Below are 15452 nucleotides of genomic sequence, written 5' to 3' on the forward strand. Positions count from 1 at the left end.
GGCATGAGGGTGAGTAATAAATGACATTATTTTCATTTTTGGGTGAACTAACCCTTTAAGACTTCTGTCTATTCCTTAGTAAAAGTTTATCTCAGCAGTTTTGTGAATAGGTTTTAAGAGGAAACTCTTTACTAAGAGCTTTTACTGCTATTTAGGAGAACTCTTAGTGGTAAGATAAAATGTTTTTGAATATGGCCCCAGAACTATAGCCATGTAGAGACATGTGTATTTATTAAAGAGCCATACAGACACCTAGTGGGTAAACCATGGCATTACAAATAAAAATTATTATTTTTCTTTGCCTATTTGCATTGGAATTTTAAACCTTTTTCTCTAAGTGTAAGTACTACCATAATTGTAAAATAAATAAAAACATTAGAAAAATATGCTTTTAAATTGTTCTTAATGGATAATAATTATTGCAGAAATAGTATTTAGTACCAAAAGATCTCCTTAAATATTATTGAACTAAAATATAGAACATTTATTTGATAAAATGTTACACTTAAGGTGTTCAGTCATGTTTGACTACCAAGGAATGCCTGAGAGTTAAATACAAGAAATGTTAATGTTGTCTCTTCGTCACTTCCCAGAATAAAATGCTACTGTTTATTTCATCAAAATAATAATAATAAAACATTATGCTTTAATATTTACCAAAATTGCTGCAAATATATGAAGGTGCTGTCTATGCTGCTTAAATACATTCAAACAGATTGACAGTGTAGATTTGTTTGGAATTATTGAGAGTTACATGAACCATGTGACTGTATGGCTGCGAGATCAAAGCATGCCGCAACTCTGTTTTTCAATGGCTCTGGTGTGGACTACTGTTCTGACACTTTTATGATGTTTCTTTACAGAGCAATGAACTGTTGTGATATGAAATAGTTACCAAATGTGGTTAAATGTTATTCCTGTTATTTTTTTAACACTGTTAATAAATTAATTTAGTTAGACATTATAACTCTTTTATACTGACATTAGATATAAACACTAGTTGACCTGTCCTCTGGTACCTTTTAAAGAGCATTCTAGATTACTATATATATTTTTTTTTTTTTTTGGATCACATCTTATCTGCTTAAGTTGCCATTATTTTTGTTGCAGGCAGAAGGAGGAGGAGCAGGAGTAGGAGTGGAAGCAGGGAACGCCCCGACTGTATGTGAATCAATAAAGTAACATATCATTGCATAATTGCAGTTGTTTTGGTTAAACATAACTGGCCCATGTCCCAGCCAATTACTAACCCATAACTGGCCCTGCACTGGGCCTGAATAGGTTTTAGTGTTGGTACCAATTCTTAGCCTTAAGTAAATCAGAAACCCTAAAACTGAGCAACACCTGAGTCTATCTGCACTGAGAAAAAAAAAAATCAAATAAAAAATGGTCAATGACTTTCAGCTACGGTCTGCCAAACAAAGACTGTAAAATTCATGTAAAACATCCTAATTTACATGAAGAAGAGCAAAAAACCATTGTTACTTTACAGGTATTTCCTGAATTATTACTAAGAAACATATTCACTGTAAAATGTGACTCTTGCAGTTAACATGCATGAATTAATGTAACTAAATGTCACTGCATCTACAACGACATAGTTACTGCCTTTTAAATAAAGCAACATGCAGCATAACACCAACGTTTTATGGCTCATCCTGGACTGAAGCACAGGGAGACCCACAAAACTCAACAGAAACCCTTTAAATCCCAACAGAACATTAAATACTAACAGATTTTTCTGAAGATACTGAGATCTTGAGAGATCTGATCTGCCAGTCATTTGAATTAATTCAGGAACTACCTGTAAAATAACTTTTTTTCATTTACATGAAACATTTAATGAAAATTTGTTAAAAATTTATTAAAAACTTTATTTAAATTAGGATATTTTACTTTAATTTTAAGGTTTGTATGTTAGCCACTGCTGCCAGTTATTTTTTCTGTTTTTTTTTTATTTGTTTTTTTTGTTTGTTTTTTTTTTACGATCAGTATTGAGGAAAGAGATAAATAGCCTATCCAGCACATGAATAAAATACAGTGTATTTTATGACAGCATATTAATAAAATTATGCCGCATGATAAACAAAGTTAATTAAATTAATCAATTCAATATTTTAAACTGTAGTATTGTTTAAAATTAATCTTTGAAATGCCAAGTCATAACAGGTTATCACAATATTATCACTTAACTGGCCCAAGGTCGCAATCCTGATTTGGACCAGATGATCACTGGATTGATCTGGGCCACACTCCTCCCAACAACAATCGGCCCTCATGTTGTTTGCAGTAATCTATGCTGTGCCCTCACTGCCACACATGGCCCAGCTCTGGCTGACAGGATACATGCCATTGCCGACAGGAGGCCAGCAGTGCCAGCTTGAGGATACATTCAGGCCAAGATCGCTTGCTATGTGGGTTGGAGTCGGAGCTTGAGTGCATTTGGTTTGAAGTCTTATGCATAAGCTATAGCATCAATAGCAGGACATGAGGGAAAATAAGCCAATTTGGCACATTTAGGACCCCATGAAGAAAAAAAAAAAAGAAAAAGAAAAAAAAAAAAAAACTGGAAGATGTTCTAATGAACTTTTACAGAATCCATGATGTTTTTTTAAAGGTCATCAAACATGCTCTTTGGCAATGGGTTTCATTCTGACATAGATATAAATACTTTTGAGAAATTGACCTGTCCTGTGGTCTTTTTTAAAAAAACGTTTTGCTAATTGTTTTATCAGTTTTATATATGTGCAGTTTTTGTGAAATGTAGGTTTGTCCTTTGTGTGTGTTAAGTCTAATCTGGCTCTTTTTCCCCTCCTCTATTTCCCTCAGTGTCTCCAGTCTGGGCCTTTGAAAAACAAAATCTGAATCTGGTGTTGTGTGGAAATGATGCTACTCTGAAGGCCTTTGTGTCAAAATGTTTCATGGGGGAAAAACATCTTTTTACATCATATCAGAGAGAGTTCATATCAGTGTGTTTGATGGAGGATGAGATGCTACATGGACGTCTGATCAATCTGGTGGAGCTTCCAGCTCTCAATCGGCTCTCAGAGGAGGAAGTGATGCGTGAAACTCTCAACTGTGTGTCTTTCTGTGATCCTGGAGTTCATGCTTTCCTCTTCATTGTTCCTGCTGGTCCACTTACTAATGATGACAAAGCAGAAATAGAGAAGATCCAGAAGATATTTGACCTCAGGGAGCATTTCATTGTGCTTTTCACATCAGAGCTCATTAGTGACAAAAGTGTGACAGATTTAATCAAATCCAGCCCAGAATCTCAGAGGTTAATCAGTTATTGTGGGGGTCGATACAGAGTGATGGGGTTAAAGGAACCTGAAAACTCAAGACAGATCCCAGAACTACTGGATTATATAGAGACTACGGAGACCTTCAGAACAAGTGAACCCTATTCACTTGAGATGTATATGATAGCTCAAAAGAACAGAGCCAAACATGAAACAGAGAAGAAATGTAAAGAAGAGCTGGATAAAATGGAGAATAATTTCAGAGAGTTTCAGTTAGACGGTGAGTGTGAGTGTGTCTTTTTTGTTTGATTTACATTAATGACAGACAGCAGCAGGTTTAAAAGCAAACGCATGGATCCATTATACTGATATGCATCTGGTTTACAAAAAACTGTTTACTTTCACTTGAGACATAATCGGCTGTGTTTTATAGAGACAGATTTGTCTCAATAATAATTCACGCAAGAAACATGATTCACACATGCGTAGCAAGTTTCACATGTGTGAAACCTAATTCAAGTGCACAAAAACCAATTCATGTGTGCGAAAAAAAAATACATTCACAAAAAGCAATTCACGTGCACAAAATAAAATTATATATTCATAAAATACATTTCACACACACAAAACACAATTCATAGATATACAACTGTGCACAAAAAGTTTTTTTGTTTGAAACTTATGAGTTTATCCTCAGATCCCTTTCGAGGGAACTCGCACTGCGTCCCGAAAGGGGCGCTATGGGAACGCCCTCAGTGTGAATGCGTCTGATGCACGTGTGTCAACTAGTCCAATGGCGAGAGTGAACGTCACTGGTGGGTGACGTCACGACCAGGAAAGGATAAATATACATCCGGAAAGACCGGCTTCAGCTTTTTGTGCCTCAGCAAAGCGCTCTGTGTGAAACTGTCTCTGTCTATTTATTGTTGTTTGTCCTCAAGCATTATATATTTCTAGACAGGAGTTTATTGGCGAGCAAATAGCAACTTGAGTCGTGTGTGCTTCCCTGCCCTCGCTACTATACGAGTGGGGATACACGCGATTCATGTGTTGTTTGTTTGAGAGCAGAGCATACATGTCAGCTCTTGTATTGGGATCTGACGGTGTTCATTCATAAATTTCCCGATGTGATGCACTATCGAGATTTTTTAGCTCTGCTCCACTTGGCTTTTTTCTTGAGGGAATAAAGTTTTAAGCAATAAAGATTCTATGGCTTGGATCTTGCGTTTGCCAAGGCGACGCGTTGTTTTCGGGTCTGCAAACTGCATTAAAGATTCTAGTGGCTCTGATCTCGTGTTTGCCGAGGGGACGCATAGATTAGGGTGTGCAGACGGCAGTTATAAATATTCAACCAATCATTCAGACCGTGTACACTTGTCTGGTGATTCATTGATGCATTTAATTTGAGGAGTTAAATGGGATATTGCCTGGTTTTTAAAAGCTATATGTCTGCACTAATAACTCTTTATTTGATGTGTGTATGGCCTATATGCATACTATATTTAGCATTTCTTTCAGACAGTATTAACTTGTCTCATAGATCATTTGCTGCATTTAATTTTTCAGGAATTAAATGGACAGTTGGCTGTAATTTAATTTTGAGAAATTAAAATAATACATATTTATCTGACTTTAATTAGTTAGATTCATGTATTAGTTCAGCCTTTCATGTAGATCCTGACGCCAGTGGTGTTAGGCTTCTTAGGGCAGCCCCCTGCGGGGTGGAGCGGTGTACACCTCAGTATACGGTGCCCATGCCACTTCGTTGCCCTCAGGGGACCGATCTGCTAACCCCATCACTCTCGGTGCTTTGGGGCGCAGCGGTTTCCAGCAAGCTTTGATTCAGCGCTCACACGACGTTGCATCAGGCTCGCACCCTCTGAATGAAATCTAAGTCAAGTCAAGTCAAGTCACCTTTATTTATATAGCGCTTTTTACAATGTAGATTGTGTCAAAGCAGCTTTACATTGATAACTGGTACATTGTTTGGCTGCACAGCAGCTCTTAAAGAATACTCGGTGTACACCTCAATATACGGTGCCCGCTCAACTTCATTGTCTGTATGGGGCCGTTCTACCAACCCTGGCACCCTTGGTGTTTCAGGGCGCAGCAGTTTCCAGCAAGCTATGACTCAGCGTTCACACGACGCTGCGTCAGGTTCGCACCCTCTGAGGAGGGTCGAAAAGCAGTCAAATGGGTTGTTTCCTGCCAGTGTATTTCAGGTCACCAAAGTGGCTGCTCTAGGTATACCAGAGACCAGCTTTGAGAGGCTGGTTCCCTTTTGTGGATTTTCTGGCAGAGTTGAGGCTTCTGCCAAATATATCTCACTGAGTAGGCTCTGGTGATGGAACAGAAAGTAAACTCTTTTGCGAAAGGAGCTACAAAATGGGTTCCTCCTCCCAGCAGAGAGTTAGGGTTTTTAGGGCCGCTACTATTTTGTTCCAAAGAAGGATGGAGGGTTGCGTCCTATATTAGATCTTAATCATTTGAATCGTTCAGTCAGGAGACTTGGGTTCAAAATGTTGACGCTAAACCAGATCCGAGGACTGGTTTGTCATGATAGTTCTAAAGGATGCATACTTCCATGTCTCTATCCTTCCACAGCATAGGAAGTTCCTCAGGTTTGCTTTCAGAGGCAAAGTATACCAATATTAGGTTCTTCCATTCGGTCTAGCTCTATCACCCCACACGTTCATGAAATGCGTAGATGCAGCTTTGGCCTTGCTCAGGCTGCAGGACATACGCATTCTGAACTGATTAGATGACTGGCTAATATTAGCGCAGTCAGAACAGATGGTCAGTTCGACATCGATGTCGTTCTTGCTCATATAAAAATTGGGGTTGTGGCTGAACGCCAAGAAGAGTGTGCTTTCTCCATTACAGAGAACCACCTTCCTGGGCATGGTATGGATTCAGTGACGCTGCGGGCCGTTCTGTCGCCCACTCGTATTTCTGCAATCTTTTCAGTCACACAGGAGATATATCTAGGCCAGTCACTCACTGTAAAACAGTTTTCTAAAACTGTTGGGTCTGGTGGCAGCTGCGTCCAATGGTGATACCTTTTGGCCTGCTGTTCATGAGACCCTTACAGTAGTGGCTCAGGACCAAGGGTTGTCCCTGAGGGGGAACCCACTTCGTATGATCAAGATCACACGGCGGTGTCTCCGCGCCTTGGTTATATGGAAGAAAAGTTGGTTCCTGTCCCAGGGCCCTGTGTTAGGAGCTTAATATCATTGAGTCACTCTCATGATAGATGTTTCTCTCACAGGCTGGGGAGTGGTAATGGAAGGCCGCTCAGCTCAAGGGCTGTGGAGGAGTCATCTTTCGTGGCACATAATTGCCTGGAGATGATGGCAGTGTTCAATGCATTGAAGTTCTTCCTCCCAGACCTGAGAGGTCATCGAGCTGTCTGGACAGACAATGCATCGATGGTTTCTTGTATAAATCAACAGGGGGGTCTGCGCTCGCGCCCACTATCTGGCACACCAGATCCTCCTGTGGTCCCTGGGAAAGATGCTCTCTGTGAGAACAATCTTATTCCAGGGACCTAGAATATAGGAGCAGACGTCCTGTCGAGACAGGGGCTGAGGCCAGGGGAATAGAGACTTCACCCCAAAGTGGTGAAGCTTATATGGGAGATTTATAGCCACGTGGAAGTGGATCTTTCGCGTCTCAGGATACGGCGCACTGTCCACTGTGGTTATCCCTTACACATCCAGTTCCTCTTGGACTGGATGCCATGGTACAGACATGGCCGGGGCCATGTCTGTATATTTTTCCCCCAATTGTTCTGCTCCCAGGAGTTCTGGACAAAATTCGCTGGGAAGGAATAAGTCTGTTAGTAGAACCTTACTGGCCAAGTCTGATATGGTTCTTGGAACTTGTGTTTCTCCTCGACGGCTCTCCCTCGGAGATTCTGATCAGGAGAGACCTTCTATCTCAGGTGAAGGGTTTGATTTTTCACCCCGCCCAGAAGTATTGAACCTGTGGGTTTGGCCCCTGAGGGGGCCCAACTCATAGTATCTGGTCTCTCAACCGAGGTTGTGGAAACCATACTTTACTCCAGAACTCCAGCCACAAGGAAACTATCCTCGTATTTCTGCATTCCATGTCCCTGTGGATGGTATAATTGTGGGGTATAACCCTTTGAGGTATCGTTTCCTTCGTGGCACTCTGAGGCTGAGGCCTGCAGCATGCTCTAGGGTTCCTGCTTGGGTTCTCCCCTAAAAAGAGTAGGAGACCTTTAGGCCCTATCTGTATCCCCTACGTGCCTTGAGTGTGCACCAGGGATGGTCAAGTGTTCCTTTACCCTACCGGGTTATATACCTAAGGTTCTGACCAATATTCCACGGCCTATAGTGCTGCAAGCTTTCTGTCCTCTGTTCTCAGATCCAGACCAGGAAAAGTTGAATCTTGTGTGTCCAGTGTGAGCACTGGACACCTAATGTCCACAGAGCTGCCCTGTGGAGGACTTCAGATCAACTGTTTGTTTTGGACCACGCTATAAGGGGTCTCCCTGTGTCCATGGTTAGCAAGTGGATAGTTGAGACTATGTCACTTGCGTATGAGGTCTCTGGTCAGCAGTATCCACTGTCTGTCAGAGCTCACTCTTCTAGGAGTATGGTGGCTTCCACGGCCTTGTTGTTGGGGGTTTTCCTCAAGGAAGTCTGTGATGTGGTGGGCTGATCCTCGCCACTCACGTTGTGAGATGATATATCTCGACCTGGACGCAGCTCCAGGCTCATCAGTGCTCTCGTCTTAGTGTGCCACAGTTTCACACGGACAGGCATTTTGGAATTATGGCGTTTTAGGATATCGTTCCCATAGCGCCCCTTTCGGGACGCAGTGCGAGTTCCCTCGAAAGGGAACGTCTCAGGTTATGACTATAACCATGGTTCCCTGAGAGAGGGAACGAGACACTGCGTCGCGTTGCCATACTCCCTGCATTCCTGTGATCGATTTGCTTCGGCAATTTAAGCTGAAGCCGGTCTTTCCGGATGTGTATTTATCCTTTCCTGGTCGTGACGTCACCCACCAGTGACGTTCACTCTCGCCATTGGACTAGTTGACACACGTGCATCAGACGCATTCACGCTGAGGGCGTTCCCATAGCGCCCCTTTCGGGACGCAGTGTCTCGTTCCCTCTCTCAGGGAACCATGGTTATAGTCATAACCTGAGACGATTTGCGTGTGAATCAACTTGGATTTGTGTGTGTATTTCTGAGACAATCCTGGCACCACACACTTCCCACCCGGGTCATTCTTACTCTTTAGCCAATCAGACTGAAGCTTATCATTCGACCAATCATTATCACATAAGGGCGTGACTACCTGGGTGTTACATCATCAGCTGTCGCCCAGTTTAAACCATAGAGAGAGTTTGATCGGTTCATCTGTGTTTAATGAAGTAAACGAAGTTAGAGATCAGTTGAAGCTATAGTTTAACAACTTGTTTAGTCTGAGTGTGAACATAAACATTTATTTTAGGTATTGATGGATTCTTATGTTTACTTAATAAAGAATTATTCATGAGCATATCATACAACATTAGGATTTTAGATTAATACACTCCATAGAAAGCATAACAATGGTTTGACTGATGAGAGATGTTGTATATAAATAGACGATTATGAAAATAATGTTTATTTATTTATTGAGGATAGGAAAGAGCAATCACAGCTAGGGGTGTGCGATAAATATCATCTGCTATAATATAATAATTGTTGTTTTAACAACGTGCGATCTGATCAAGTATATCCCTCACACACACTCAGAGTGCTGTGCACGTATACACTACGTGATGTAGTCTTGTAGATAGGCTAGGATTTAGAATGCACACTTTCGCTGCAAGATTTAGTCTATATTTATATAATTTTAATATAGTTAATAAGTAGGCCTATCACACAAAGAGTGCAGTTTTTCTCCAGATCCAGATATCAACATGATAATAAATGTGACGCTGATTTTATACAATTTTAATAAACAAGTTAATATTAAGTGACTTGTATTTTAGATACCATATTGCCTGTTTTTGCTCTATTTCACCAACGAAAAAAGTTCAAAACAAAGCCACAGCACTGTAATTGCGTCTCTGAGCAACACACAGCGGTTACTGCTTACTGAATGAATCAAGTTTTTGAACGAATCAGTTGAATCAATGATTCAGTGACTAAGATAGGTTATTATAGTCAAATGCTTCGTTCCTGAATGAATCAGCCATTTGAATTTCAATGACTCACTCATTGACTTTGTATCTTTTCATGTTTTAAATAATTTCAAATATCAGTATTCAACGTTTTGTTTAAAATATCAAAAGATTGTTTATGCATTTGTAACTGCAGGTTATTTATTTGTCACCTCAGAGCTGTATTAAACTGTCTGTGTAAATGCATTTAAATGCCACTTCAGATGCAGCTTCTGTTTCCTCTATTGCAAAGATGAATTTTGTTGGGACTTATTTAATTTGATTGGCAACAGTCCTATTGTGTCTTATTATTATAACTGAATTTGATTAAATTTATGAAATTGACATAAAAGATTTTGCATGTATAATTTGGTTTAAAAATTGATTTATAAAGGTAAAAATGCCCATAAAGATAAAAAATCAATTGAAACATAGGAAAAAAATAAATTTATGTTACTGCTGTGAACTGACCATCACGCAGAATATGAAGAATATTAAAAACTCCTGAGTCAGCTGTCCACGACAGTCCCAAACCTGCCAAGGTACCAGCACAGTAACACACTCAGCAAAATATCATTTAATTGTCTTTATTGATTAAAATCTCAGATTGATCTTATGTTTTTGTCAATGTTGCTCACCCCTAGTCACAGCAGTGTGCACAGCAAGCATCATTTCCTCTTCATTTTGGACAAAATGGGACATCTGATTACCACCGCATTTGCTTATATCTGTTAATAGTTAATAAACTATAGCTTTAACTGATCTCTAACTTCGTTTACTTCAGTAATTTATGATGGTTTAAACTGGGCGACAGCTGATGATGTAACACCCAAGTAGGCACGCCCTCACGTGATAGGCACGCCCTCACCTTCAGTCTGATTGGCTAAAGAGTACGAACGGCCCGGGTGGGAAGTGTCTGGTGCCAGGATTGTCTCAGAAATACACACACAAATCCAAATTGATTCACACGCGAATGTGAGGATAAACTCTTAAGTTTCAAACATTCAAAACTTTTTGTGCACAGTTGTATATCTATGAATTGTGTTTTGCGTGTGTGAAATGTTTTTTGATGAATATATAATTTTATTTTGTGCACGTGAATTGCTTTTTGTGAATGTATATTTTTTTTTCACGCACATGAATTGTTTTTTGTGCATGCGAATTAGGTTTCACACATGTGAAACTGACTACGCATGTGTGAATCATGTTTCTTGCGTGAATTATTATTGAGACAAAATTCACTCCATAGGTGTTTATATGAATACTCCACACAATGGACATTTTGACATAAATGCATGTGTATTTGGCCATTTAAGCACAGTAAGACATGAAAGAGAACTGAATTCGTGATCGCATGCTAAGAGATGTGGCTTTCTGTGCACATGCTTACGCTGCGTGTCAGTCAGTGTGTGACTGCATTGAGTTCTTTCTCACTGCTTATTGTACTTACCCACGTAGAAGACGTTCCCTAAAAGTTCTCTAAAGGTGATGAATATTCTTAACCTTTACAGAACATTTGGGACGTTCCTAAAACGTCCTCTTTTGCTTATGGACGTGCTGTGGTTCAAGGTTCTTTATATGACTTTAGGTGGACGTTCCATTTTGGTTATTTTATGGTCACATAAGAACATTATATAGAGGACATTTGGGAAGTTAACAGAATATCGTATAGTAATAGTCCCCTAAACATTCCCAGAACGTCCTGAATGTTCCCTGAAGGTCCACAAAATAATGTCCCCCAACCTTTGAACTCCACATCGTGACCGTCTCTGAACGTTCTGGGAACGTTACCAGGTGACAGGTTAGATGTTGATGTTTTATAGAAAATAATAAAGTTTGAAGTCACCGTTATGGAGATGAGCGTTTGCTTTAGATGGGCTCTTGATTCTTGACATTTTAACATTAGATTTTCTCTGGCTGCTTTAACTGTGTTTCCAAAACATGCTTGTTACAGCAAAAATTGCAAGAGAAATTCTGATCATATGAATTTTGTTATTTAATGATGGTGATTCAATCATCATGGAGTGTCCTGATTCACTGATCCTCTCCAGAGACTAAACTCTGAGTGTGATAACTGTTAGTTTTGCATTAATTGACTTAGTTATTTTTTTTAGAGCCCGAGCACCAATGGTGTGAGGATCCTATTGTAATTGCTCAGCCAATTATTAGTCTTCTCCGAAATGAATGGCATTTTTGAGGGCCTACACATGCTCAAAAACTCATGAAACTTTGCACACGCGTCAGAAGTGGTGAAAATTTATGTCTGATATGGGTCTCAGAATTAGGCGTGGCAAAATGGCTCAATAGCGCCACCTACAAAATTTCAATTAAGCGCCCTTCTTGCTACATTTCACGTACAGGTATGAAATTCGGTAGACACATGTAACAGCCCAATACCTACAAAAAAGCCATTGGGTGCAAAATCTGTAAACCCAACAGGAAGTGAGATATTTAAATTGCAAAGATCTTGAGTTTTCGCTGAAGGGCGTGTCCTTGGCAGCCTGACAATGTCTGATATTTCGCCATGAAAGAGGAAGCTGTTGTAACTCAGGCATACAATGTCCGATCTGCCTCAAACTTCACATGTGTGATAAGAGTCCTGGCCTAAAGACATCTATATGACAATATTCAGTTAGTCATAGCGCCACCTGCTGGCAACAGAAAATGGCATGCTTTACACTTTAATTCACTCCCAGAAACACATTTCAATATGCCACGAAGTACCAAACATGCTAGAAATATGTTAAATCATGAAACACTTGGCTAGTGCTAATGTATGCGATTAATGCCATGAAACAGGAAGTTGTTGTAACTCAGGCATACAATGTCTGATCTGCTCCAAACTTCACATGTTTGATAATAGTCCTGGCCTGAAAACATCTACGTGGTAATATTTAGTTACAGTCAAATCGCCACCTGTTGGCAGCAGGAAGTCTGGCACTTTGAAATGACTTTGCCATATTTCCCTTGTATTTACTCGCTTACATGCATGTCACCCACTGTTCACTGTTTTCCTAAGGCCAACGGGTGGCAGTGAGCCCGGGTGCGAGGGCCCTTTCATCGCTGCTTGCAGCTTTAATTTTTGTTTGTTTTTTTAATGAGTTTTCTTTTTTAAAATTCATTATACAGAGAGTTTTGAGCAGTGTCTTTTAGACTCACACAGACATCATGAATCAGCATATGAACCTCAACAATGGTGACAATAAACAAAAATCTTTTTTTGTGACTTTAGTAGCTTGTTTTGTGATGCTCAGAACGGATCCATTTATCAGGATTTATGCAGTATTATACGGTTACAATAACGTGAAAGGAATACAATATTCAGAGATCAGTGAATAAGACCACTGTATGATGATACAATAAGCAAACAAAATAATCTGATCAGATTTTTTTCCTCGTAATTTTTCCTCGCTCAGAATAACGTTATAACATTTTCAACACACTCAAATGTATCTAAGAATAAACAGAGCTGTTACCTCATACTCATGACCGGAAAAGCAGAAGCAGCGCTGGCGACTGTGTCATAATAAAAGTCCCGCTGCTCGTGAGGCGTGTGTTGCGCAATCGCTCCAGTGGCCTCATTCAGCTCCCACAACACTCGCTCCTGCTCTGCTTCATACTACAGTAACATTAATAACCGCATCCATGAACATGATTTCTGCCCAAGTCCTATCCCTATTGTTTCTTTCCGCCGGCTGTGATGTGAAAACCACATGTCCCAAGATTCCGCGCTCAAACTTGGCGTCATCAAGCTACACCTTTATTTTGAATAGGCCTCTAGCGACCAGAAATCCTACATACTGCACCTTTAAAGACAGTTTTTTTTTTTTTAATTAACAAAAATTTCATAATGAGTCAGTACACCATAAACAAACAAATGTACAGATGTCCTATTTTTGATTACAAGCCTAGAGAACATTTTCAATTCAACCTCGTTAAAAAGTGCTTATTTAAAAATAGTTGTTCCATATGGCATTACTATAATCCACATCCACATATTACTATGAAAGTATTACCATTATACAGTGGGTACGGAAAGTATTCAGACCCCCTTAAATTTTTCACTCTTTGTTATATTGCAGCCACTTGCTAAAATCATTTATGTTCATTTTTTTTCCTCATTAATGTGCACACAGCACCCCATATTGACAGAAAAACACAGAATTGTTGACATTTTTGCAGGTTTATTAAAAAAGAAAAACAGAAATATCACATGGTCCTAAGTATTCAGACCCTTTGCTCAGTATTTAGTAGAAGCACCCTTTTGATCTAATACAGCCATGAGTCTTTTTGGGAAAGATGCAACAAGTTTTTCACACCTGGATTTGGGGATCCTCTGCCATTCCTCCTTGCAGATCCTCTCCAGTTCTGTCAGGTTGGATGGTAAACGTTGGTGGACAGCCATTTTTAGGTCTCTCCAGAGATGCTCAATTGGGTTTAAGTCAGGGCTCTGGCTGGGCCATTCAAGAACAGTCACGGAGTTGTTGTGAAGCCACTCCTTCATTATTTTAGCTGTGTGCTTAGGGTCATTGTCTTGTTGGAAGGTAAACCTTCGGCCCAGTCTGAGGTCCTGAGCACTCTGGAGAAGGTTTTCATCCAGGATATCCCTGTACTTGGCCGCATTCATCTTTCCCTCGATTGCAACCAGTCGCCCTGTCCCTGCAGCTGAAAAACACCCCCACAGCATGATGCTGCCACCACCATGCTTCACTGTTGGGACTGTATTGGACAGGTGATGAGCAGTGCCTGGTTTTCTCCACACATACCGCTTAGAATTAAGGCCAAAAAGTTCTATCTTGGTCTCATCAGACCAGAGAATCTTATTTCTCACCATCTTAGCAAACTCCATGCGGGCTTTCATGTGTCTTGCACTGAGGAGAGGCTTCCGTCGGGCCACTCTGCCATAAAGCCCCGACTGGTGGAGGGCTGCAGTGATGGTTGACTTTCTACAACTTTCTGCCATCTCCCGACTGCATCTCTGGAGCTCAGCCACAGTGATCTTTGGGTTCTTCTTTACCTCTCTCACCAAGGCTCTTCTCCACCGATAGCTCAGTTTGGCCGGACGGCCAGCTCTAGGAAGGGTTCTGGTCGTCCCAAACGTCTTCCATTTAAGGATTATGGAGGCCACTGTGCTCTTAGGAACCTTAAGTGCAGCAGAAATGTTTTTGTAACCTTGGCCAGATCTGTGCCTTGCCACAATTCTGTCTCTGAGCTCTTCAGGCAGTTCCTTTGACCTCATGATTCTCATTTGCTCTGACATGCACTGTGAGCTGTAAGGTCTTATATAGACAGGTGTGTGGCTTTCCTAATCAAGTCCAATCAGTATAATCAAACACAGCTGGACTCAAATGAAGGTGTAGAACCATCTCAAGGATGATCAGAAGAAATGGACAGCACCTGAGTTAAATATATGAGTGTCACAGCAAAGGGTCTGAATACTTAGGACCATGTGATATTTCAGTTTTTCTTTTTTAATAAATCTGCAAAAATGTCAACAATTCTGTGTTTTTCTGTCAATATGGGGTGCTGTGTGTACATTAATGAGGAAAAAAAAATGAACTTAAATGATTTTAGCAAATGGCTGCAATATAACAAAGAGTGAAAAATTTAAGGGGGTCTGAATACTTTCCGTACCCACTGTATATCTATATACAATATCTATATGGGCTGATTTCAAAACACTGCTTCATGAAGCTTCTGAGCTTTAATATTCAACATGTTCAATATTTACGATTCGAGATCGGGGCAGCTCAACGTTCTTGCGAGCAGATTCGTTCATTCTTAAAGGGATAGTTTACCCAAAAATGAAATAATTTACTCACCCTCAAGCCATCCTAGATGTATATGACTATCTTCTTTCAGACAAACACAATCTGAGTTATATTTAAAAATATCCTTAGTCCTCCGATGGTTGTGAATGGGGGGCCACATTTTCACCATCCATAATCAAAGTAATCCATATGACTCCAGAGGGTTAATAAAGGCTTTTTGAAGTGAATGGATGCGTTTTATGAGAAAAATATCCA

At 40.2% G+C, this 15452-nt stretch overlaps 1 protein-coding gene across 1 annotated transcript in view; it reads left to right on the plus strand.

Moving 5' to 3' along the window:
- Positions 1-15452, plus strand: part of LOC127509724 (uncharacterized) — a 37248-nt gene that overhangs the window by 18173 nt on the left and 3623 nt on the right. The window contains exons 3-4 of the mRNA XM_051888641.1: positions 1111-1161; positions 2830-3522. Of these exons, the coding sequence (XP_051744601.1) occupies positions 1111-1161; positions 2830-3522 (744 nt within the window). The remainder of the gene's footprint in view (positions 1-1110; positions 1162-2829; positions 3523-15452) is intronic.

The sequence above is a fragment of the Ctenopharyngodon idella genome, chromosome 3 (assembly GCF_019924925.1).
Source record: "Ctenopharyngodon idella isolate HZGC_01 chromosome 3, HZGC01, whole genome shotgun sequence".
Classification (NCBI taxonomy): Eukaryota; Metazoa; Chordata; class Actinopteri; order Cypriniformes; family Xenocyprididae; genus Ctenopharyngodon; species Ctenopharyngodon idella.